The sequence below is a fragment of the Passer montanus genome, unplaced genomic scaffold (assembly GCF_014805655.1).
Source record: "Passer montanus isolate IOZ18808 unplaced genomic scaffold, ASM1480565v1 scaffold438, whole genome shotgun sequence".
NCBI classification, from domain to species: domain Eukaryota; kingdom Metazoa; phylum Chordata; class Aves; order Passeriformes; family Passeridae; genus Passer; species Passer montanus.
In genome coordinates this window covers 1-26,134 of record NW_024369240.1, presented here as the reverse complement: position 1 = coordinate 26,134, position 26,134 = coordinate 1, and the positions used below count along the sequence as shown (strand labels likewise).

At 44.7% G+C, this 26,134-nt stretch overlaps 1 protein-coding gene across 1 annotated transcript; it reads right to left on the bottom strand.

The window, feature by feature from the left end:
• Positions 1-232: 232 nt before the first annotated feature.
• On the bottom strand, positions 233-16,994 carry LOC120507570 (maestro heat-like repeat-containing protein family member 1; the record flags this gene model as incomplete). Its single annotated transcript, XM_039720378.1, has 8 exons — positions 16,868-16,994; positions 16,561-16,610; positions 14,013-14,153; positions 10,995-11,087; positions 9,326-9,404; positions 5,789-5,913; positions 1,735-1,854; positions 233-343 (listed from the first exon to the last, which is right to left on the bottom strand). Coding segments are annotated over exons 1-8 (846 nt in total), but the record flags the coding sequence as incomplete, so codon positions are not given.
• Between the last annotated feature and the right edge of the window lie 9,140 nt (positions 16,995-26,134).

Below are 26,134 nucleotides of genomic sequence, written 5' to 3'. Positions count from 1 at the left end.
TTTTGGGATTTTTTCTCTTTGGGAATTTTGGGATTTAATTTTTTTTGGGATTTTTGGGGCTCTCACGTGGCTGATCCCAGGCACGGTGCTGCTGAGCAGGAGCAGGGAACCCCTCGGGATGGGGATTTTGGGCTGAAATCTCCCAGGATTTTGGGAATTTTGGGGTTTTTTCCCTTTGGGAATTTTGGAATTTCTATGTTTTTGGGATTTTTTGGGATTTTGGGGCTCTCACGTGGGTGATCCCAGGCACGGTGCTGCTGAGCAGGAGCAGGGTGCTGACGCTGACGCTCCGCACGTCGTCGCTCGTGGGATCCTCGGGATTTTCCTCTGGAATTCCGGGGGGCTGGGGGGAAAAACGGGGAGGAATTCCCCAAAAAAATCAAATTTTGGGGTTCAGGGGGATGAGGAAAAGTTGGGAAAAGGATGGGGAGATGTGGGAAAAATGGTGAGAAATGGTAAAAAATTGGGGGGGAATGGTGAAAATTTTGGAAAAAGTTGGCAGAAGGAGAGGGAAAATTGGGAAAAGGAGGGGAAATGGGGAAAGGGTGGGAAAAGAATGGGAAAATTGGGAAAGGGATGGGAAAAATTAGGGAAAGGGTGGGAAAAATGGGGAAATTTAAAAAAAAAGGGGAAAAATTAGGGAAAAAAGGGAGAAAAATTGGGGAAGGATGGGGAAATAATGAAAAAATGTGGTAACAGGAAAAAGAAGGGGAAAAGTTGGGAGAAGGATGGGAAAATAGGAAAAAAAGGGGAAAAATTAGGAAAAATGGGGAAAAATTGGGAGAAGGATGGAGAAAATTGGGAAAAGTTGGGAAAAATTAGGAAAAAATGGGGAAAATTAGGAAAAATTGGGGAAAATGAGGGAAAAGGGAGGGGAAATCTGGGAAAAGTTGGGAAAAATTGGGAAAAGATGGGGAAAATGGAGAAATATTGGGAAAAGGGAGGGGAAATCTGGGAAATGTTGGGAAAAGATTGGGAAAAATTAGGAAAAAATGGGGGTAAATTGGGAAAAGGGAGGGGAAATTTGGGGAAAGTTGGGAAAAATTGGGGAAAAAAAGCGAAATTTGGGAAAAGTTGGGAACAGGTTGGGAAAAATAGGAAAACAATGGGGGAAAATTAGGAAAAATTGGGAAAAAATGGGGGAAAATTAGGAAAAATGGGGGAAAATGAGGGAAAAGGGAGGGGAAATTTGGGGAAAGTTGGGAAAAGGTTGGGAAAAATGGGGGGAAATTGGGAAAAATGGGGAAAATTGGGAAAAGGCAGGCGAAATTTGGGAAAAGTTGGGAGAAGTTGGGAAAAATGGGGGGAAATTGGGAAAAATGGGGAAAATTGGGAAAAGGCAGGCGAAATTTGGGAAAAGTTGGGAGAAGTTGGGAAAAATGGGGGGAAATTGTAGAAAAATGGGGAAAATTGGGAAAAATGGGGGAAAATTGGGAAAAATGGGGGAAAATTGGGAAAAAATGGGAAAAATGAGAGAAAAGAGAGGGGAAATCTGGGAAAAGTTGGGAAACATTAGGAAAAGAGTAGGAAAATTTGGGAAAAGACTGGGAAAAATTAGGAAAAAAATGGGGGAAAATTAGGAAAAATGGGAAAAATTGGGAATAAATGGGGGAAAATGAGGGAAAAGGGAGGGGAAACTTGGGAAAAGTTGGGAAAAGGGTGGGAAAAGTTGGGAAATGGGTGGGAAAAGTTGGGAAAAGTTGGGAAAAGGGTGGGAAAGTTGGGCATTGTGACCTTGTCCGAGGGCAGGGCGCACTGGTGCACCAGGAACTCCAGCAGAGCCTCGGCCCCCGGCTGCTGCAGGTGCCCGTGGTGGGCCAGGGCACTGATCAGCTGCACCAGGGCACGCCTCACCTGGGGGAAAAATGGGGAAATGGGGAAAAATGAGGAAAAAATGGGGAAAAATGGGGAAAAAATGGGGAAAAATGGTGAAAAAATGGAGAAAAATGGTGAAAAAATGAGGGAAATATGGGGAAAAAATGGGGGAAATATGGGGAAAAGTGAGGAAAATATGGTGAAAAATGGGGAAAAAATGGGGAAAACATGGGGGGAAATGGGGAAAATATGGAGAGAAATGGTGGAAAAATGGAGAAAAATGGGGGGAAATGGTGAAAAATGGGAGAAATGGTGAAAAGATGGGAAAATGGGGAAAATGGGAGCAAGGGAGTGAGGAGCAGGGATCAGCTGCATCAGGGCACGCCTCAGCTGGGGGGAAAAATGGGGAAATGGGGAAAAAATGGGAGAAACCGTGAAAAAATGGGGAAAAATGGTGAAAAAATGGAGAGAAACAGTGAAAAAACTGAGAAAATATGGGGGAAAATGGAGAAAAACAGGGAAAATATGGGGGAAAATGGGGAAAAGAATGAGAAAATATGGGGAAAAAATAGGGGAAAACCGTGAAAACATGGGGAGAAATGGTGAAAAAATGGGGGAAAAAGGCGAAAAAACGGGGAAAATATGGGGGGAAATGGTGGAAAAATTGGGAAAAACAGGGAAAAAATGGGGGGAAAATGGAGAAAAAATGGGGGAAAAGTGGAAAAATGGGGGAAAATTGGGAAAAAATGGGGAAAAATGAGGAAAAAATGGGGAAAATGGGAGTGAGGAGTAGGGATCAGCTGCACCAGGGCACGCCTCAGCTGGGGAGGAAAAACAGAATTTTGGGGAAAAAAGGTGAAAAAATGGGTAGAAAGGGAGAAAAAAGGCGGAAAATATGGGGGAAAATGGGGACAAACCAGTGAAAAAATGGAGAAAAACGCTGAAAAATGGTCAAAAATGGGGGAAATATGGGGAAAAAACAGGGGAAAAGAGGGAGAGAAACAGGAAAAAAATTGGAATTCTAAGAGAAAATGGGGAAAATTGGGGGAAAATGGGAAAAAATGGGAAAAATGAAGAAATAAACGTTGGAAAAACAGGGGGAAATGAGGAAAAATTGAGAAAAAACAGGAAAAATTGAGAAAAAAATTGGGGGGGGAAATGGGGAAAATTAGGAATTCCAGGAAAAAAATGGGGAAAACCAGGAAAAATGGAGAAAAAGCCATTGGAAAGACAGGTGGAAAATGAGGAAAAATTGAGAAAAAACAGGGAAAAAATAGAGGAAAAAAAGGGGGAAATGGGGAAAAATGGGAAAGAGGGAAAAAATGGGGAAAAATGGTGAAAAAATGGAGAAAAATGGTGAAAAAATGAGGGAAATATGGGGAAAAAATGGGGGAAATATGGGGAAAAGTGAGGAAAATATGGTGAAAAATGGGGAAAAAATGGGGAAAACATGGGGAAAACATGGGGGGAAATGGGGAAAATATGGAGAGAAATGGTGGAAAAATGGAGAAAAATGGGGGGAAATGGTGAAAAATGGGAGAAATGGTGAAAAGATGGGAAAATGGGGAAAATGGGAGCAAGGGAGTGAGGAGCAGGGATCAGCTGCATCAGGGCACGCCTCAGCTGGGGGGAAAAATGGGGAAATGGGGAAAAAATGGGAGAAACCGTGAAAAAATGGGGAAAAATGGTGAAAAAATGGAGAGAAACAGTGAAAAAACTGAGAAAATATGGGGGAAAATGGAGAAAAACAGGGAAAATATGGGGGAAAATGGGGAAAAGAATGAGAAAATATGGGGAAAAAATAGGGCCCATTAAACCCCCACAAAAACCCCATTAAATCCCCCACAAAAACCCCAATAAATCCCATAAAAACCCCATTAAACCCCCGCAAAAACCACACTAAACCCCATATAAAACCCCATTAAAAAACCCATTAAAAACCCCAATAAACCCCCCAAAAAACCCCACAAAAACCCCAATAAATCCCATTAAAAACCCCATTAAACCCCCATATAAAACCCCATTAAACCCCCAATAAATCCCATTAAAAACCCCATTAAACCCCCATATAAAACCCCATTAAACCCCCAATAAATCCCATTAAAATCCCACAAAATTCCCATTAAAATCCCCGTAAAAATCCCCAATAAAAACCCCCAATAAACCCCATAAAAAACCCCATTAAACCCCAATAAACCCCCCACAAAACCCCCAATAAATCCCATTAAAAACCACAATAAAACCACAATAAAACCCCATAAAAACCCCAAACAGACCCCATAAAAAACACATTAAACCCCATTAAAATCCCATAAAATTCCCATTAAAACCCCAATAAAACCCCCATTAAACACCAATAAATCCCATGTAAAAGTCCCATAAAAACTCCAAGAAATCCCTATAACAAACCCCAATAAACCCCCAATGAATCCCATTAAAATCGCATAAAATTCCCCTTAAAAATCCCACTAAACCCCCAATAAAACCCCACTAAACCCCCAATAAAACCACATTAAAAAAACCCCAAGAAATCCCATTAAAAACCCCAAGAAATCCCATTAAAAACCCCAATATAACCCCATTACACCTCATTAAAAACCCCAATAAATCCCATACAAAACCACAATAAATCCCATTAAAATCCCATAAAATCCCCATAAAAACCCCAATAAACCCCACATAAATCCCATAAAATCCCCATAAAATCCCCATTAAAACCCCAATAAATCCCCAATAAAACCCCCATTAAACCCCCAATAAAACCACATTAAAAACCCCAATAAATCCCATTAAAAACCCCATTAAACCCCCAATAAACCCCCACAAAAACCCCAATAACTCCCATTAAAAACCCCACTAAACCCCAACAAATCCCATTAAAAACCCCACTAAACCTCATATAAAACCCCATTAAAACCACAATAAATCCCATTAAAAACCCCAATAAACCCCCACAAAACCCCCAATAAATCCCATGAAAAACCCCATTAAACCCCCAATAAATCCCATTAAAAACCCCACTAAACCCCCAATAAACCCCCACAAAAACCCCAATAAATCCCATGAAAAACCCCAATAAATCCCCACAAAAACCCCTATCCCATTAAAAACCCCAATAAACCCCCAATATATCCCTGTTAAAAACCCATTAAAATTCCATAAAATTCCCCAATAAATCCCCATTGAAACTCCCAATAAATACATATAAAACCCCAATAAAAACCCCGATAAAACCCCACAAAAACCCCGATAAAACCCCACAAAAACCCCAATAAAACCCCCCAAAAACCCCAATATATCCCATTAAAATCCCATAAAATTCCCCAAAAAATCCTATAAAAACCCCAATAAACCCCACAAAACCCCAATAAAACCCCACAAAAACCCCATAGAATTCCCCAAAAAATCCTATAAAACCCCATTAAAAACCCCACTAAAACCCCAATAAATCCCATTAAAACCCCCAATAAAACACCATAAAAACCCCAATAAAACCCCATAAAACCCCCAATAAATCCCATTAAAATCGCATAAAGTTCCCCAATAAATCCCCATTAAATCCCTACAAAAACCCCACTAAAACCCCCAATAAATCCCATTAAAATCGCATAAAGTTCCCCAATAAATCCCCATTAAATCCCTACAAAAACCCCACTACACAAAAACCCCAATAAATCCCATTAAAAACCCCACTAAACCCCCAATAAATCCCATTAAAACCCCCACAAAAACCCCAATAAATCCCATTAAAAACCCCATTAAACTCCCATTAAAAACCCCATTAAAACCCCCACTAAATCCCATATAAAACCCCATAAAAACCCCATAACAAACCCCACAAAAACCCCATTAAAACCCCCATAAATCCCCAATAAAACCCCATTACAAACCCCATAAAACCCCACTAAAAACCCCATAAATCCCCCATTACAAACCCCACAAAAACCCCCCAAGCCCATTAACCCCTGCGTGCCCGGCGCTCACGGTTGCTGTTGAGGAGGTGGCGCAGCAGCAGCAGCGCCCCCTGGCGGTGCCGCTCGGGGCCGCTCTCCAGGCGCGGCAGCAGCCACTGCACCAGGCGCTCCGGGAACGGACCCGCTGGGTTTGGGGCGAAAACGGGCGATTTTGGGAAAATCCTGCCATTCCGGGGGATCCGGCAGCTCGGCAGGGGGGGCGTGACGGGGTTTTGGGGAAATCAGGGAAAAAACGGGGAGTTTTGGGGAAAAAACAGCGATTTTCTGGGGAAATACGGGAGATTCCGGAGGGAAATTGGTGACATTTAGGGGAGAAAATGAAGGAGTTTTGCAGGAAATTTGTGGGATTTTGGGGAAAGATCGTGGGATTTTGGGAAAATATGGGGAGTATGGGGGAAGATAATGGGATTTTGGGGGGAAATCTGGGAATTTTGGGGGGGAAATGGAGGGATTTTGGGGAGAAATCAGGGAGTTTTGGGAGGTGGAGCCGCTCTGGGAAGGGACCCGCTGGGATTTTGGGGAAAAAACAGAGAATTTTGGGAAAATCCTGCATTTCTGGGCGGAAATCTGGGAGTTTGTGGAGGAAGTGACAGGATTTTGGGGAAATCAGGAAAAAAATTGAGGAGTTTTGGGGAAAAACCAGCGATTTTCTGGGGAAATACGTGAGATTGCGGAGGGAAATTGGTGACATTTTGGGGAGAAAAGGATGGAATTTTGTAGAGAATTTGTGGGATTTTGGGGGAAAATCATGGGATTTTGGGAAAATATGGGGAGCTTGGGGGAAGATAACGGGATTTTAGAGGGGAAATCTGGGAATTTTGGGGGGGAAATGGAGGGATTTTGGGGAGAAATCAGGGAGTTTTGGGAGTTGGAGCCACTCTGGGAAGAGACCCGCTGGGATTTTGGGGAAAGATCGTGGGATTTTGGGAAAATATGGGGAGTTTGGGGGAAGATAATGGGATTTTGGGGGAAATCTGGGAATTTTGGGGGGGAAATGGAGGGATTTTGGGGAGAAATCAGGGAGTTTTGGGAGGTGGAGCCGCTCTGGGAAGGGACCCGCTGGGATTTTGGGGCAAAAACAGAGAATTTTGGGAAAATCCAGGAATTCTGGGGGAATTCGGGATCTTGGGAGGGGGGAAAACCAGGGAGTTTTGGGGGAAATCAGGAAAAAAATTGGGGCGTTTTGGGAAAAAAGCAGCGATTTTCTGGGGAAATACGTGAGATTGCGGAGGGAAAAATGTGGAATTTTGGGGAGAAAAGGATGGAATTTTGTAGAGAATTTGTGGGATTTTGGGACAAAATAATGGGATTTTGGGAAAATATGGGGAGTTTGGGGGAAATCTGGGAATTTTGGGAAAAATCAAGGGATTGTGGAGGAAAATACGCGAGACTTTGGAGGAAAAAATGTGGAATTTTGGGGAGAAAAGGATGGAATTTTGCAGAAAATTTGGGGGATTTTGGGGGGAAATCACGGGATTTTGGGAAAATATGGGGAGTATGGGGGAAGATAATGGGATTTTGGGGGGAAATCTGGGAATTTTGGGGGGGAAATGGAGGGATTTTGGGGAGAAATCAGGGAGTTTTGGGAGGTGGAGCCGCTCTGGGAAGGGACACGCTGGGATTTTGGGGGAAAAACAGAGAATTTTGGGAAAATCCTGCATTTCTGTGCGGAAATCTGGGAGTTTGGGGAGGAAGTGACAGGATTTTGGGGAAATCAGGAAAAAAATTGAGGAGTTTTGGGGAAAAACCAGCGATTTTCTGGGGAAATACGTGAGATTGCGGAGGGAAATTGGTGACATTTTGGGGAGAAAAGGATGGAATTTTGTAGAGAATTTGTGGGATTTTGGGGGAAAATCATGGGATTTTGGGAAAATATGGGGAGCTTGGGGGAAGATAACGGGATTTTAGAGGGGAAATCTGGGAATTTTGGGGGGGAAATGGAGGGATTTTGGGGAGAAATCAGGGAGTTTTGGGAGTTGGAGCCACTCTGGGAAGAGACCCGCTGGGATTTTGGGGAAAGATCGTGGGATTTTGGGAAAATATGGGGAGTTTGGGGGAAGATAATGGGATTTTGGGGGAAATCTGGGAATTTTGGGGGGGAAATGGAGGGATTTTGGGGAGAAATCAGGGAGTTTTGGGAGGTGGAGCCGCTCTGGGAAGGGACACGCTGGGATTTTGGGGGAAAAACAGAGAATTTTGGGAAAATCCTGCATTTCTGTGCGGAAATCTGGGAGTTTGGGGAGGAAGTGACAGGATTTTGGGGAAATCAGGAAAAAAATTGAGGAGTTTTGGGGAAAAAGCAGCGATTTTCTGGGGAAATACGTGAGATTCCGGAGGGAAAAACGTGGAATTTTGGGGAGAAAAGGATGGAATTTTGTAGAGAATTTGTGGGATTTTGGGACAAAATAATGGGATTTTGGGAAAATATGGGGAGTTTGGGGGAAATCTGGGAATTTTGGGAAAAATCAAGGGATTGTGGAGGAAAATACGCGAGACTTTGGAGGAAAAAATGTGGAATTTTGGGGAGAAAAGGATGGAATTTTGCAGAAAATTTGGGGGATTTTGGGGGGAAATCACGGGATTTTGGGAAAATATGGGGAGTTTGGGGAAAATAATGGGAATTTTGGGGGGAAATTTTTGGACTTTTGGGAGAAAATCGTGGAATTTTGGGGAAAATAATGGAGTTTTTGGGGGGAGATTCAGGGAATTTTGGGGGGAAATATGGGGATTTCGGGGAAAATTGTGGAATTTTTTGGAAAATCAGGGAATTCTGGGGGAAATAATAGAATTTTGGGGGAAAATAAAGAATTTTGGGGAGAAGCTCAAGGAATTTTGGGGGGAAATCAGGGGATTTGGGGGACAATCTGTGAATTTCGTGAGAGAAATTAAAGGATTTTGGGCAAAAATTCAAGGATTTTGAGGGGAAATTGTGAAATTTTGGGGGAAAATCATACAATTTTGGGAAAATCCAGAAATTCTGGAGAGAAATAAATGGGACTCTGGGTGAAAATCAGGGAATTTTGGGGAAAATAATGGAAATTTGGGGGATATTTATGAATTTTTGGAAGGAAATTGTAAAATTTTGGGGGAAATCGTGGAATTTTGGGGAAATTTGGGAATTGATGGGGAAATAACAGAATTTTACGGGAAAATAATGCAATTTTGGACAGGGAATTTAGGGAATTTGGGGGGAAATTATGGAATTGGGGGAAAATCAGGGAATTTTGGTGGGAAATGTGGGAATTTGGGGGGAAAATGCAAGGAAATTCAGGGGAAAATCTAAAATGTTGGGAAAATTGTGAATTTTGGGGAAATAATGAAATTTTTGTGGGAAAATTCAGGGAATTCTAGGAGAAAACCCTGGGATGTTGGGGAAAATTGTGGAATTTTGAGGGAAAATCAGGAAATTCTTGGGGAAACAATGGAATTTTGGGGGAAAATAACGGAATTTTGGGGGAAAATAAGAGAATTTTGGGGAGGAACTCAGGGAATTTGAGGGGAAATGGTGGAATTTGGGGAATTTGGGGATTTCTCACCCAGGACGGAGAAGCAGCGCAGCAGCTCCGTGTGGTTCTTGCTGCTCGTGGGGATGTTGGGATCAGCTGGAGCACACATCTGGGGGGGAAAAACATGGAAAAATCATGGGAAAAACATGGAAAAATTCGGGAAAAATTGCCAGAAAAGTCCTGGAAAAATTTGGGAAAAGTCTGGGAAAAATCCCGGGAAAATTCAGAAAAAATTCAGGAAACATTGGGGAAAAAAGTCCTGGAAAAATGAAAGAAAAATTCGGGAAAAATCTGGGGCAAATCTTGGAAAAAAATGGGGAAAAATCCTGGAAAAATACCAGAAAAATTCAGGAAAAGTCCGGGAAAATCCTGGGAAAAATTGGAGAAAAATCCTGGAAAAATGCCAGAAAAATTTGGGAAAGATCTGGGGCAAATCCTGGGAAAATCCCAGGGAAAGCCTGGAAAAAATTGGGGGAAAATCCTGGAAAAATTTGGGAAAAGTCAGGGAAAAATCCCGGAAAAATCCCGGGAAAATTCAGAAAAAAATTCAGGAAAAATTAGGGAAAAAATCCTGGAAAAATACCAGAAAATTAAGGAAAGATCTGGGGAAAATCCTGGGAAAGCCTGGAAAAAACTGGGGAAAAAATCCTGGAAAAATACCTGAAAAATTCAGGAAAAGTCCAGGAAAATCCTGGGAAAATCCCAGAAAAATCCTGGGAAAGTCTGGAAAAACTGGGGAAAAATCCGGGAAAAATTCAGGAAAAGTCTGGGAAAAATCCTGGGAAAATCCTGGAAAAATCCTGGAAAAATTCAGGAAAAATCTCCGGAAAGCCTGGGAAAAATTCAGGGGAAATTACAGGGGAAATCCTGGAAAAGTCTGGGGGAAAGTGGAAAAAAAATCCCAGAAAAAAAAAAAAGAGAAAAAATCATGAAAAATTCCAGGAAAATCCCAGAGAAATCCTGGAAAAGTTGGGGGAAAATAGAGGGAAAATCCCAGAAAAAAAAAAAAGAGAAAAAATCATGAAAAATTCCAGGAAAATCCCAGAGAAATCCTGGAAAAGTTGGGGGAAAATACAGGGAAAATCCCAGAAAAATCCTGGGAAAGCCAGGGAAAAAATCTGGGAAAAGTTTGGGGAAAATCCTGGGAAAGCCTGAGAAAAATTTGTAAAAAATCTGGGAAAAATAGAGGGAAAAATAAGGGGAAAAGCCCAGAAAAAAATCTTGGGAAAATCCAAAAAACTCCAGGAGAAATGCAAAAAAATTCAGGGACATTCCTGGAAAAATCGAGGAAAATTCCCAAGGAAGTCCAGGAAAATACAGGGAAAATCTGGGAATTTCCCAGGGAAATCCTGGAAAAATCCTAGAAAAATTATGGAAAAATCCCAGAATAATCCTGGAAAAAATTCCAGAAAAATCCCAGGAAAAATCCCAGAAAATAAATCCAGACTTTTCCTGGGAAAATTCTGATAAAATCCTGAAAAAATCTGGGAAAAATCTCCGAAAAAATCCTTTAAAGACCTGAAAAAATCCTGGAAATTCCCCAAAAAACCCAGGAAAATTCCCAGAAAAATATAGGAAAAATCCAGGAAAATTCTGGAAAAATCCAGGAAAGAAATCCAATAAAAATCTGGGAATTTCCTGGAAGAATGCTGGGTGGTTTTGGGGGGATGCAGGGAAGTTGGGGGTGGGAATTGCTGACCTGGGCCAGCAGCGCCCCCAGCAGCGGCTCCAGGTGCGGCTCCAGCGCGCGGCTGCCCCGCGCCGCCCACGCCTCCAGCAGCTGGCACAGGCTCTGCAAACACGGGAAATATGGGGGAAATATGGGGGGAAATTGGGAAAAAAATTGGGGGAGATATGGGGGAAATTAGGGAAAAATTGGGGGAGATATGGGGGAAAATTAGGAAAAAAATTGGGGGAAATATGGGGGAAATATGGGGAAAATTGGGGGAAATACAGTGAAAAATTGGGAAAAAATAGGAGAAAATTTGGGGGAAATAGGGGGAAGTTGGGTGGAAGTTGGAGGAAAATGTGGGGGAAATAGGGCAAAATATGGGGAAAATTGGGGAAAGTATAAGAGGGGAAAAAAAAGGAAAAAAAGGGGGGGAAATAGGGGGGAAATATGGGGAAAATTGGGGGAAATACAGTGAAAAATTGGGAAAAAATAGGAGAAAATTTGGGGGAAATAGGGGGAAGTTGGGTGGAAGTTGGAGGAAAATGTGGGGGAAATAGGGCAAAATATGGGGAAAATTGGGGAAAGTATTGGGAAATAATTGGGAAAAAATTAGGAGAAAATTTGGGGGAGATATGGGGGAAAATATGGGGGAAATTAGGGGGAAATACGGGGAAATATTGGGGGAGAATATGGGGAAAATGTGGGGGAAATTGGGAAAAAAATAGGAGAAAATTTGGGAGAAATAAGGGGGAAATACGGGGAAAACTAGGGGAAAATTCGGGGAAAACTGGGGGAAAATTCAGGAAAAAATGGGGGAAAATTTGGGGATCATCCAGGACAAATCCAGGATAAATTTAGGAAAAAAATCCTGAAAAAATCCTGGGAAAAGCAGGGTTTGGGGGCAGGGGGGCACCTTGGAGATGGGGAAGGGCTCCGGGTGCCTCCTGTAGAGCCCCAGCACGGCGGGGGAAAAACTGGGGGAAAACTGGGGAGAATTGGGGGGAAATACCTGGAAAATTGGGGGAAAATTCAGGAAAAAATGGGGGAGAATTGGGGGGAAAATTGGGGGGAAATTCAGGAAAAAATGGGGAGAATTGGGGGGAAATTGGGGGGAAATAGGAGGAAAATGGGAGGAAAATTCAGGAAAAAATGGGGGAAAATTGGGGGATCATCCAGGAGAAATACAAGATAAATTTGGGGAAAAAATCCTGAAAAAATCCTGGGGAACTGCTGGGAAAAGCAGAGTTTGAGGCACCTTGGAGATGGGGAAGGGCTCCGGGTGCCTCCTGTAGAGCCCCAGCACGGCGGGGAAATGTGGGGAGAATTGGGGGGAGAATTGGGGGGAAATACCTGGAAAATTGGGGCAAAATTCAGGAAAAAATGGGGAGAATTGGGAGAAATTGGGGGGAAATTGGGGGGAAATAGGAGGAAAATGGGGGGGAAAATTCAGGAAAAATTGGGGGAAAATTCAGGAAAAAATGGAGGAAAATTCAGGAAAAAATGGGGGGAAGTTTGGGGATCATCCAGGACAAATCCAGGATAAATTTGGGGAAAAATCCTAGGGAACTCCTGGGGAACTGCTGGGAAAAGCAGAGTTTGAGGCACCTTGGAGATGGGGAAGGGCTCCGGGTGCTTCCTGTAGAGCCCCAGCACGGCGGGGAAATGTGGGGAGAATTGGGGGGAGAATTGGGGGGAAATACCTGGAAAATTGGGGCAAAATTCAGGAAAAAATGGGGAGAATTGGGAGAAATTGGGGGGAAATTGGGGGGAAATAGGAGGAAAATGGGGGGGAAAATTCAGGAAAAATTGGGGGAAAATTCAGGAAAAAATGGAGGAAAATTCAGGAAAAAATGGGGGGAAGTTTGGGGATCATCCAGGACAAATCCAGGATAAATTTGGGGAAAAATCCTAGGGAACTCCTGGGGAACTGCTGGGAAAAGCAGAGTTTGAGGCACCTTGGAGATGGGGAAGGGCTCCGGGTGCCTCCTGTAGAGCCCCAGCACGGCGGGGAAATGTGGGGAGAATTGGGGGGAGAATTGGGGGGAAATACCTGGAAAATTGGGGGGAAATTCAGGAAAAAATGGGGAGAATTGGGGGGAAATTGGGGGGAATTTGAGGAAAAAATGGGGAGAATTGGGGGGAAATTGGGGGGAAATAGGAGGAAAATGGGAGGAAAATTCAGGAAAAAATGGGGGAAAATTGGGGGATCATCCAGGAGAAATACAAGATAAATTTGGGGAAAAAATCCTGAAAAAATCCTGGGGAACTGCTGGGAAAAGCAGAGTTTGAGGCACCTTGGAGATGGGGAAGGGCTCCGGGTGCCTCCTGTAGAGCCCCAGCACGGCGGGGAAATGTGGGGAGAATTGGGGGGAGAATTGGGGGGAAATACCTGGAAAATTGGGGCAAAATTCAGGAAAAAATGGGGAGAATTGGGAGAAATTGGGGGGAAATTGGGGGGAAATAGGAGGAAAATGGGGGGGAAAATTCAGGAAAAATTGGGGGAAAATTCAGGAAAAAATGGAGGAAAATTCAGGAAAAAATGGGGGGAAGTTTGGGGATCATCCAGGACAAATCCAGGATAAATTTGGGGAAAAATCCTAGGGAACTCCTGGGGAACTGCTGGGAAAAGCAGAGTTTGAGGCACCTTGGAGATGGGGAAGGGCTCCGGGTGCTTCCTGTAGAGCCCCAGCACGGCGGGAAAAGGGGGGGGAGAAACTGGGGAGAATTGGGGGGAAACACCTGGGAAATTGGGGGGAAATTGAGGGAAATTGGGGGAACTTGAGGAAAAGCAGGGTTGGGGATCAGTGAAGCACCTTGGAGATGGGGAAGGGCTCCGGGTGCCTCCTGTAGAGCCCCAGCACGGCGGGGAAATGTGGGGGAGAAATTGGGGAAAATTGAGGAAAAGCAGGGTTGGGGATCAGTGAAGCACCTTGGAGATGGGGAAGGGCTCCGGGTGCCTCCTGTAGAGCCCCAGCACGGCGGGGAAATGTGGGGGAGAAATTGGGGAAAATTGAGGAAAAGCAGGGTTGGGGATCAGTGAAGCACCTTGGAGATGGGGAAGGGCTCCGGGTGCCTCCTGTAGAGCCCCAGCACGGCGGGCAGCAGCCTCGGGAGCTGCTCCTGCAGCTGCTCCGGGGCCAGCAGGGCGCTCATGGGGCCCAGCGCCTCCAGCACGGCCAGGCGCACCTGGGGGGGAGAGGGGGAAAGATGGGATATATTCGCTGATATATGGGGGAAATTCAGGGAAAACTGGGGGGAAATATGGGGATTCCTGATTGCAAATCCCAAACCAAACCCCATTTCCCATTTCCCAATCCCAAACACCAATCCCAAACTCAAACCCAAACCCCAATCCCAACCCCCAAACCCAAACCCAAACCACAAACATCAATCCCAAACTCAAACCTAAACCCCAATCCCAAACCCCAAACCCAAACCCAAACCACAAACACCAATCCCAAACTCAAACCTAAACCCCAAACTCAAACCCAAACCCAAACCCCAATCCCAAACCCCAAAATCAAACCCAAATCCTAAACTCAAATCCAAACACCTATCCCAATCCCAAACCCCAAACTCAAACCTAAACCCCAAACTCAAACCCAAACCCCAATCCCAAACCCCAAAATCAAACCCAAATCCAAATCCTAAACTCAAATCCAAACACCTATCCCAATCCCAAACCCCAAACTCAAACCTAAACCCCAAACTCAAAGCCAAACCCCAATCCCAAACCCGAAACTCAAACCCAAATCCAAATCCTAAACTCAAATCCAAACACCTATCCCAATCCCAAACCCCAAACTCAAACCTAAACCCCAAACTCAAAGCCAAACCCCAATCCCAAACCCGAAACTCAAACCCAAATCCAAAGCCTAAACTCAAATCCAAAAACCTATCACCCCAATCCCAAACCCCAAAATCAAACCCAAATCCAAATCCTAAACTCAAATCCAAACACCTATCCCAATCCCAAACCCCAAACTCAAACCTAAACCCCAAACTCAAAGCCAAACCCCAATCCCAAACCCGAAACTCAAACCCAAATCCAAATCCTAAACTCAAATCCAAACACCTATCCCAATCCCAAACACCAAACTCAAACCCAAACCCAAATCCTAAACTCAAATCCAAACACCTATCCCAATCCCAAACACCAAACTCAAACCCAAACCCAAATCCCAAACCCCAAACCCAAACCCAAATCCCAAACACCAATCCCAAAATCAAACTCAAACCCAAAGCCCAAACTCAAACCCAATTCCCAATCCCAAACACCAAACTCAAACTCAAATTCCAATCCCAAACTCAAACTCAAACCCAAACCCAACTCCCAGTCCCAAATCCCAAACCCCAAACCCCAAATCCCAAATCCCACCCTCCCATCCCGGCTCTGCGCCCACTGCAGGCTCAGGGTCTCGAAGGCGGCCCCATCCCAAACCCCAATAATCCCAACAATCCAAATAATCCCAAACTCAAACCTAAACCCCAAACTCAAACCCAAACCCCAATCCCAAACCCCAAAATCAAACCCAAATCCAAATCCTAAACTCAAATCCAAACACCTATCCCAATCCCAAACCCCAAACTCAAACCTAAACCCCAAACTCAAAGCCAAACCCCAATCCCAAACCCGAAACTCAAACCCAAATCCAAATCCTAAACTCAAATCCAAACACCTATCCCAATCCCAAACACCAAACTCAAACCCAAACCCAAATCCCAAACCCCAAACCCAAACCCAAATCCCAAACACCAATCCCAAAATCAAACTCAAACCCAAAGCCCAAACTCAAACCCAATTCCCAATCCCAAACACCAAACTCAAACTCAAATTCCAATCCCAAACTCAAACTCAAACCCAAACCCAACTCCCAGTCCCAAATCCCAAACCCCAATCCCAAACTCCAAACCCCAAATCCCCCCCTCCCATCCCGGCTCTGCGCCCACTGCAGGCTCAGGGTCTCGAAGGCGGCCCCAATCCCAAACCCCAGTAATCCCAACAATCCAAATAATCCCAAATCCCACCCTCCCATCCCGGCTCTGCGCCCACTGCAGGCTCAGAGTCTCAAAGGCGGCTCCATCCCAAACCCCAATAATCCCAATAATACCAGCAATCCCAATAATCCAAATAATCCCAATCCCAACAATCCCAGTAATCCCAGTAATCCCAGTCCCACCTGCCCCTCCCGGCTCTGGGCCCACTGCAGGCTCAGGGTCTCCAAGGCCGCCCCCATCCCAATAATCCCAACAATCCCAATAATCCCGATAATCCCAATAATCCCAATAATCCCACTTTTGCCTCCCGGCTCTGGGCCCACTGCAGGCTCAGGGTCTCGAAGGCGGCCCCAATCCCAATAATCCCAATAATCCAAATAATCCCAATAATCCCAATAATCCCACTTGCCCCTCCCGGCTCTGGGCCCACTGCAGGCTCAGGGTCTCCAAGGCCGCCCCCATCCCAATAATCCCAACAATCCCAATAATCCCAGTAATCCCACCTTTCCCTCCCGGCTCTGTGCCCACTGCAGGCTCAGAGTCTCAAAGGCGGCCCCAATCCCAACAATCCCAACAATCCCAATCCCAATCCCACCTTCCCCTCCCGGCTCTGGGCCCACTGCAGGCTCAGGGTCTCGAAGGCGGCTCCATCCCAATAATCCCAACAATCCCAATCCCAATCCCAATCCCACCTTCCCCTCCCGGCTCTGGGCCCACTGCAGGCTCAGAGTCTCGAAGGCGGCTCCCTCCCAATAATCCCACCTCCCCCTCCCGGCTCTGGGCCCACTGCAGGCTCAGAGTCTCGAAGGCGGCTCCCTCCCAATAATCCCACCTCCCCCTCCCGGCTCTGGGCCCACTGCAGGCTCAGAGTCTCGAAGGCGGCTCCCTCCCAATAATCCCACCTCCCCCTCCCGGCTCTGGGCCCACTGCAGGCTCAGAGTCTCGAAGGCGGCTCCCTCCCAATAATCCCACCTCCCCCTCCCGGCTCTGGGCCCACTGCAGGCTCAGGGTCTCGAAGGAGGCCCCCATCCCAATAATCCCAATAATCCAAATAATCCCAATAATCCAAATAATCCCAATAATCCAATTAAAAACCCCCGAAATTGTACACCTAAATCCCAAAATTTCCAGCCCTAAAATCCCAAATTCCAGCCCCAAATCCCAAAATTCCAACCCAACCGCCAAAATTTAAAAAAATCCTGAAATTCCAGCTCCAAATCCCAAAATTCAAACTTCAAATCCCAAAATTCCAAATCCAGGCCCAAAATTCCAGCCCCAAATCCCAAATTTCCAGCCCTAAAACCCAAGATTCCAGCGCCAAATTCAAAAATTCCAGATTGAAATCCCAAAATTCCAGCCCAAAATTCCAACCCAAATGCCAAAACTAAAAAAAAATTCCCAAAATTGCAGCCCCAAATCCCGAAATTCCAGTTTCAAATTGATTTTCCCAAACTAATTCCCGCATTTTCCTGGATTAATTCCCAGATTTTCCTGAATTAATTCCCAAATTAATTCCCAGATTAATCCCCACATTTTCCTGGATTAATTCCTGAATTAATTCCTGGATTTCCTAGAATTAATTCCCAAATTAATTCCCACATTAATTCCTGGATTTCCCCAGAATAATTCCCGAATTTTCCTGGATTTTCCCAGAATAATTCCCAGATTTCCCTGGATTAATTCCTGGATTTTCCCCAAATAATTCCCAGAATAACTTCCAGATTTTCCCAGAATAATTCCCACATTTCCCCAGATTAATTCCCAGATGTTTCTGGATTTTCACAGAACAATTTACCCATTTCAGAATAATTACAGAATAATTAACTCCCGCATTTTTCTCGGATTTTCCCTGATTGATTCCTGGATTTTGCCCAAATAACTCCTGGATTTCCCCAGAATAATTCCCAGAATAATTCCCACATTTCACCAGAATAATTCCCAGATTTCCCTGGATTAATTCCTGCATTTCCCAGATTCCCATATTTTCCCCAATTAATTCCCAGATCTTCCCACAATAATTCCCTCATTAATCCCCACATTTTCCCTCATTAATCCCCACATTTTCCCTGATTAATTCCCTCATTAATCCCCACATTTTCCCAGATTAATCCCCCCATCTTCCCGAATTAATTCCCAGATTTTCCCAAAATAATTCCCTCATTAATCCCCACATTTTCCCAGATTAATTCCCTCATTAATCCCCACATTTTCCCTGATTAATTCCCTCATTAATCCCCACATTTTCCCAGATTAATCCCCCCATCTTCCCGAATTAATTCCCAGATTTTCCCAGAATAATTCCTGGAATAATCCCCACATTTTCCCTGATTAATCCCCACATTTTCCCTGATTAATTCCCAGATTTTCCCAGAATAATTCCTTAGTTAATTCCCATCTTTTTCCTGATCAATCCCCACATTTTCCCTGATTAATTCCCACATGTTGCTAGAATAATTCCCTAGTTAATTCCCACATTTTTCAGGATTAATTTCTGCACATTCCCTCATTAATCCCCACATTTCCCTCATTAATCCCCACATTTTCCCTCATTAATCCCCTGATTAATCCCCACATTTTCCCTCATTAATCCCCTGATTAATCCCCACATTTTCCCTCATTAATCCATCAATCCCCAGGTTTTCCCAGATCAATCCCCAGGTTTTCCCAGATCAATCCCCACATTTTCTCTGATCAATTCCCCCATTTCGTGGATCATTCCCCACGTTTTTGCGGATCAATTCCCACGTTTTCCTAGATCTATCCCCAGGTTTTCCTGGATCAATCCCCAGGTTTTCCCAGATGAGTCCTCACATTTTCCCAGATCAATCCCTGCATTTTCCCAGATTAACCAGCAGGTTTTCCCGGATCAATCCCGGTATTTTCCCCGATCAGTCCCGGTATTTTCCCAGATCAATCCCTGCATTTTCCCAGATTAACCAGCAGGTTTTCCCAGATCAATCCCCCCCATTTTCCCGGCTCAATCCCGGTATTTTCCCGGATCAATCCCGGTATTTTCCCCGATCAGTCCCGGTATTTTCCCAGATCAATCCCTGCATTTTCCCAGATTAACCAGCAGGTTTTCCCAGATCAATCCCCCGTATTTTCCCGGATCAGTCCTGGTATTTTCCCGGATCAATCCCGGTATTTTCCCTGATCAATCCCGGTATTTTCCCGGCTCAATCCCCCCATTTTCCCAGATCAATCCCAGTATTTTCCCTGATCAATCCCGGCATTTTCCCGGCTCAATCCTGGTATTTTCCCGGATCAATCCCCACATTTTCCCAGATCAATCCCCACATTTTCCCGGCTCGATCCCGGTATTTTCCCTGATCAATCGCAGTATTTTCCCAGATCAATCCCGGCATTTTCCCGGATCAATCCCCACATTTTCCCAGATCAATCCCCACATTTTCCCGGCTCGATCCCGGTATTTTCCCGGCTCAATCCCGGTATTTTCCCTGATCAATCCCGGTATTTTCCCAGCTCAATCCCGGTATTTTCCCGGATCAATCCCGGTATTTTCGCGGATCAATCCCGGCATTTTCCTGGCTCGATCCCGGCATTTTCCCGGCTCAATCCCGGCATTTTCTGGGGAAATTCACAGAAAAGTCGGGGGAAAATCAGGGAAAATTCGGGGAAAATTTGGAAAAAAATCAGGGAAAATTTTGGAAAAATTTGGGGGAAATCCGGGGAAAATTTGGGGAAAAACTGGGGAAAATTCTGGGGAAATTTGAGGGAAATCCGGGGAAAATCCGGGGAAATTCCAGGGAAAATCAGGGAAAATTCGCGGAAAAATCGGGGGAAATTCACAGAAAAGTCGGGGGAAACTCAGGGAAAATTCGGGGAAAATTTAAGGAAAAATCTAGGAAAATTCAGGGAAAATTCAGTGAAAATCCAGGGAAAAATCCAGGGAAATTCCGGGAAGATTCAGGGAAAATTTGGGGAAAATCTGGGGAAACTCCAGGGAAAATTCAGGGAGAATCCAGGGAAAATTCGGGGGAAATTCAGGGGAAATTCAGGAAAATTCAGAGAAAATTCAGGGAAAAAGCGGGGAAAATTTGGGGGAAATTTAGGGAAAATTCAGGGAAAATTTGGGGAAAATTCGGGGGAAATTCGGGGAAAAATCGGGGAAAATTTGGGGAAAATTCAGGAAAATTCTGGGGAAATTCAGGGAAAATTTGGGGAAAATTTGAGGGAAAGCTCTGGGAAAATTCGGGGAAAATTTGAGAGAAATACGGGGAAAATTTGAGGGAAAAGTCTGGGAAAATTCTGGGAAAACTTGGGAAAATTGGGGGAAAAATCGGGGAAAATCCAGGGAAATTACAGGGAAATTCAGGGAAAAGTCGGGGAAAATTCAGGGAAAAGTCGGGGAAAATTCGGGGAATATCTGGGAAAAAATTCGGGGACAAGTCGGGGGAAATTTGGGGAAAATTCAGGGAAAATTTGAGGGAAATACAGGGAAAATTCGGGGGAAAATCCGGCGAAAATTCGGGGACAAGTCGGGGGAAATTTGGGGAAAAATCGGGGAAAATTTGGGGACAAGTCACGGAAAATTCAGGGAAAATAAGGGAAAATTCAGGGAAAAATTGGGGGAAATTCACTGAAAAATCAGGGGAAACTAGGGGAAAATTTGGGGAAAATTCTGGGGAAATTTGAGGGAAAATCCAGGAAAATTCGGGGAAAATTCAGCAAAAATCCGGGGGAAAATTTCGGGAAAATCTGGGGAAATTCCAGGGAAAATTTGGGGAAAATCCGGGGAGAATCCAGGGAAAAATTGGGGGAAATACGGGGAAAATTTGAGGGAAATACGGGGAAAATTCGGGGAAAAGTCTGGGAAAATTCAGGGGAAATTTGGGGAAAAATCGGGGAAAATTCAGGGAAAATTTGAGGGAAATACGGGGAAATTCAGTGAAAAGTCGGGGAAAATTTGGGGAATATCTGGGAAAAAATTTATGAAAATTTGGGGAAAATTCAGGGGAAATTCAGGGGAAATTCGGGGAAAAGTCAGGGAAAATTCAGGGGAAATCTGGAGAAAATTCGGGGAAAATTGGAGGGAAATATGGGGAAAATTCGGGGAAAACATGGGAAACATATGGGAAAATACGGGGGAAATACGGGGAAAAATCCAGGGAAATCGCGGGAAAAATCGGGAAAGTTTGGGGAAAAAACTGGGGAAAATAATGGAAAAATGCCATGAAAAAACCACAAAAATTGCAGGCAAAATCCCAGAAAATTTGGGGAAAATTCTGGGAAAAATCAGGAAAAATTCAGGGAAAAATCAAGAAAAAATCTGGGAAAATTCGAGGAAAATTCAGGGAAAATTCAGGGAAAATCCGGGGAAAATTCAGGAACATTCTGGGAAAAATCCCAGGAAAAAAGACAAAAACTCCACTAAAAACTCCATAAAATTTGGGGGAAAGTCGGGAAAATTCAGGAAAAATTCCGGGACAAGTCGGGGAAAAATTGGGGAAAATTTGGGGACAAGTAGAGGAAAACTTGGGGAAAATTCGGGGAAAATTTGGGGAAAATTTGGGAAACAATTTGAGAAAATTCAGGGAAAATTGAGGGAAAATTTGGAAAAAAATTGGGGAAAATTCAGGAAAAACTTGGGAAAAATTTTAGGAAAATTTGATAAAAATCAGGGAAAATTAGGGGAAAAATCAGGGAAAATTCAGGGACAAGTCAGGAAAAATTTGGGTAAAATTTTTGGAAAATTCGGGGAAAATTTGGGGAACATTCAGGGAAAATTTGGAAAAATATCAGGGAAAATTCCAGGGAAATTCAGGGAAAATTTGGGGAAAATTTTAGGAAAATTCTGGGAAAATACTGGGAAAAATAATGGAAAAATCCCATTAAAAAAACTACAAAAATTGCAGGAAAAATCCCAGAAAAGTCAGGGAAAATTCGGGAAAATTCTGGGAAAATTCAGATAAAATTTGGGGAAAATTCCAGAAAAATCTGGGAAAATTCCGGAAATATCCCAGGAAAATTCCAGGAAAAAACCCCAAAAATTCTGGAAAAACTGCAGGAAAAAAATCCCAGGAAAATTCCAGTGTTTTGGCACTGAGATTTGGGATCAGGGATTGTGGGATTTAGGATTGGGAATTGGAATTTTGGATGGGAATTGGGATGGGAATTCTGGGATTTGGGATTGAGATCAGGATTTGGGATCAGGGATTCACTCGGATTTAGGATGAGGATTTGGGATTGGAAATTCTAGGCTCTGGGATTGGGATTTTTGGGATTTGGGATTGGGAATTCTGGGATTTAAGATTTGGACTGGGATTACTTTGGATTTGGGATTTGGGATGGGAATCCCAGGATCTGGGATTGACATCAAGGGATTTGGGATTTGACATTGGGAATTTTGGGATTTGGGATTGGGATTTAGGATGTGCTTGCTTTTGATTTGGGATGAGAATTACCTTGGATCTGGGATTGGGAATTCTGGGATTTGGGATGGGAATTTTGGGATTGGGAATTTTAGGATTTGGGAATTTAGGGATTTGGCATTTTGGAATTTGGGGAATTGAGGGATTTGGGATTGGGAATTTGGGGGAATTTAGGAATTTAGGGATTTGGCATTTCGGAATTTGGGGAATTGGGGGAATTTAGGGATTTAGGGACTGGGAATTTGGGGGAATTGGGAGAATTTAGGGATTTGGGACGGGGAATTTAGGGATTGGGAATTGGGAATTTGGGGAATTGTGGGAATTTAGGGATTTGAGATTGGGAATTATGGGATTTGGGATTGGGAATTTGGGGAATTGTGGGAATTTATGAATTTGGGATTGGGAATTAAGGAATTTGGGATAGAAATTTGGGGAACTTGGATAGGAATTCAGGTAATTGGGACAGGGAATATAAGGAATTTAGGGATTTGGGATGGGAATTTAGGGATTGGGATGGCAATGTAGGGATTTGGGATGGGAATTTGGGAAATTTAGGGATTTGGGATGGGAATTTGGGAATTTAGGAAGGGAATTGAGGGCGTGCTCTCACCTTGGCCCGGGCCATCTCCTGTGCTGCCAGGGCGATGGTGGCGGCGGCCACGCCCGGGCCCAGCTCCGAGAGGTGCCGGCGAACCACGGCGCCCATGGAGAGCAGGATCAGTGCCCGCTGCGGGGCCGGCAGCTGCAACCCCAAAAACACCAAAATTCAGGGATGGATCTGAGAGCAGGATCAGCGCCCGCTGCGGGGCCGGCAGCTGCAACCCCAAAAACACCAAAATTCAGGGATGTGGGATGGATCTGAGAGCAGGATCAGCGCCCGCTGCGGGGCCGGCAGCTGCAACCCCAAAAACACCAAAATTCAGGGATGGATCTGAGAGCAGGATCAGCGCCCGCTGCGGGGCCGGCAGCTGCAACCCCAAAAACACCAAAATTCAGGGATGTGGGATGGATCTGAGAGCAGGATCAGCGCCCGCTGCGGGGCCGGCAGCTGCAACCCCAAAAAATGGAAAATTTGGGAATTTGGGACGGAATCCATGGAGATTTGACGGGTTTCTGTTGAGGATGGCAGCTGCAATCCCAAAAAAACCCCAAAAGCACACCAAAACCCTTCCCAAATTCTGGGAATTCTCAGAAACCCTGGGAAAATCCTATCTCCCAACCCTTCCCATACCACAGAAAATTCCTGGAATTGCCAGAAAATTCCCTAAACTTCCAGAAAATTCCCAATAGTCCCAGAAAATTCCCAAAATTTCCCCACAATCCCCAGAAAATTCCCCTAAATTTCCCCAGAAGATTCACAAAAATTCACAGAATCCCCAAAAAGTTCCCAGAAAACCCCCAAAAATTCCTAAAAATCCCCACCTAAAAAATCCCCCAAAATCTCCCTCAAAATTCCTAAAATATCTCCAAAAAGCCCCAATACATCATAAAAAAATGCCCCAAATTTCCCTGATAATCCCCTGAACATTCCCCAAAATCCCCTCAAAAAAATCAAAAAAGATCCCAAAAAATAATAAAAATTCAAAAAAAATCTCCCAAAATCCCCAGAAAATCCCCCAAAATTCCCAAAATTCCCCGAAATCCCCACCTTGTGGTTGTCCCTCAGGTGCTAACCTCAGCACTGCAGCAGCTCCTCGGGCTTGGCCACCCCAAGGCCACTCAGCGCCTCCCGGAAATTCCCAAAAATTCCCAAAAATCCTAAAACATCCCCCAAAAATCCCACATATAAAATCCCCCAAAATTCCCAAAATTCCCCGAAATCCCCACCTTGTGGTTGTCCCTCAGGTGCTAACCTCAGCACTGCAGCAGCTCCTCGGGCTTGGCCACCCCAAGGCCACTCAGCGCCTCCCGGAAATTCCCAAAAATTCCCAAAAATCCTAAAACATCCCCCAAAAATCCCACATATTTCCCAGAAAATTCCCCATATCCCCCAAAACCATTGCCAAAAATCCCCAGAAAATTCCCCAAAAAAATCCCCAGAAAAATCTCCAAAATTCTCCAAAAAAACCCTCAAAAATCCACAAAATTTCCCAGAAAATTTTAAAAAAACCCCAAAGAATTAAAAAAATCCCAGAAAATCCCCCAATTTTCCCCAAAATGTCCCAAAAATCCCATAATCCCTTGTCATTCTCCCTCAGGTGCTCCCCTCAGCACTGCAGGATCTCCTCGGGCTCGGCTGCCGCGAGGCCGCTCAGGGCCGCCCGGAAATCCCCAAAATCCAAACAAAAATCCCAAAATTTGCCCAGATTATTGCCCAAAATCCCCCATATTTCCCAGGAAATTCCCAGAAAATTCCCCCCCCAAAAAAAAATCCCAGAAAATTCATAAAATCCCCAGAAAAATCTCCACAAAATTCCCAAAAATCGCCAGAAAATCCCCCAAAATCCTCAGAAAATTCAAAAAGCATCTCAAAAAAATTCAAAAAAAATCCCCCAAATTTCCCCAAAATATCCCAAATTTCCCAGAAATTCCCCTGAAGTCCGCACCATGTCATTGTCCCTCAGGTGCTCCCCTCAGCACTCCAGGAGCTCCTCGGGCTCAACCGCCCCGAGGCCGCTCAGGGCCTCCCGGAAATCCCCAAAATCCCAAATTTCCCAAATTTCCCCAAAATTTCCCCATATTTCTCTGAAAATTCTCAAAAAAAATTCCCAGAAATCCCCAGAAAACTTTAAAAACATCCTCAGAAAAATCTCAAAAAATGCCAAAAAATCGCCAGAAAATTGCCCAAAAATCCTCAGAAAATCTCTAAAAATCCCCAGAAAACTCAAAAAAAACCCCAAAAAATTCCCAAAAATCCCTCAAATTTCCCCAAAATGTTCCAAATCTCCCCAGAAATTCCCTTAAAATCTGCACCTTGTCACTGTCCCTCAGGTGCTCCCCTCAGCAGAGCAGCAGCTCCTCAGGCTCGGCCGCCCCGAGGCCGCTCAGGGCCACCCGGAAACCCCCAAAATCCAAAAAAACCCCAAAAAATTTCCCAAATTTCCCCATATTTCTCAGAAAATTAAAAAAAAAAGCCCCCGAATTTCCCCAAAATCCCCCAAACCCACACCTTGTCGTTGTCCCTCAGGGTCTCCTCTCAGCACCGCTGCAGCTCCTCAGGCTCGGCCGCCCCGAGGCCACTCAGGGCCACCCGGAAATCCTCAAAATCCCCCCAAAAATTTCCCAAATTTCCCCATATTTCTCAGAAAATTCCCCAAAAAGCCCCCGAATTTCCCTGAAATCCCCCAAACCCGCACCTTGTCGTCGTCCCTCAGGTGCTCCCCTCAGCACTGCAGCAGCTCCTCGGGCTCGGCCGCCCCGAGGCTGCTCAGGGCCTCCTGGAAATCCCAAAAATCCCAAAAAAACCCCCCCAAAATCCCCGAAATCCCGAAAATCCCCCAGAAAATCCCCGAAATCCACACCTTGTCGTTATCCCTCAGGGTCTCCCCTCAGCACCGCTGCAGCTCCTCGGGCTTGGCCGCCCCGAGGCCGCTCAGGGCCACCCGGAACTCCCCAAAATCCTCAAAAAACCCCAAAAAATTTCCCAAATTTCCCCAAAATTTCCCCATATTTCTCAGAAAATTGCCAAAAAAAGCCCCCGAATTTCCCCGAAATCCCCCAAACCCGCACCTTGTCACTGTCCCTCAGGCTCTCCCCTCAGCACCGCAGCAGCTCCTCGGGCTCGGCCGCCCCGAGGCCGCTCAGGGAGAATCCCCAAAATCCCAAAAAAACCCCAAA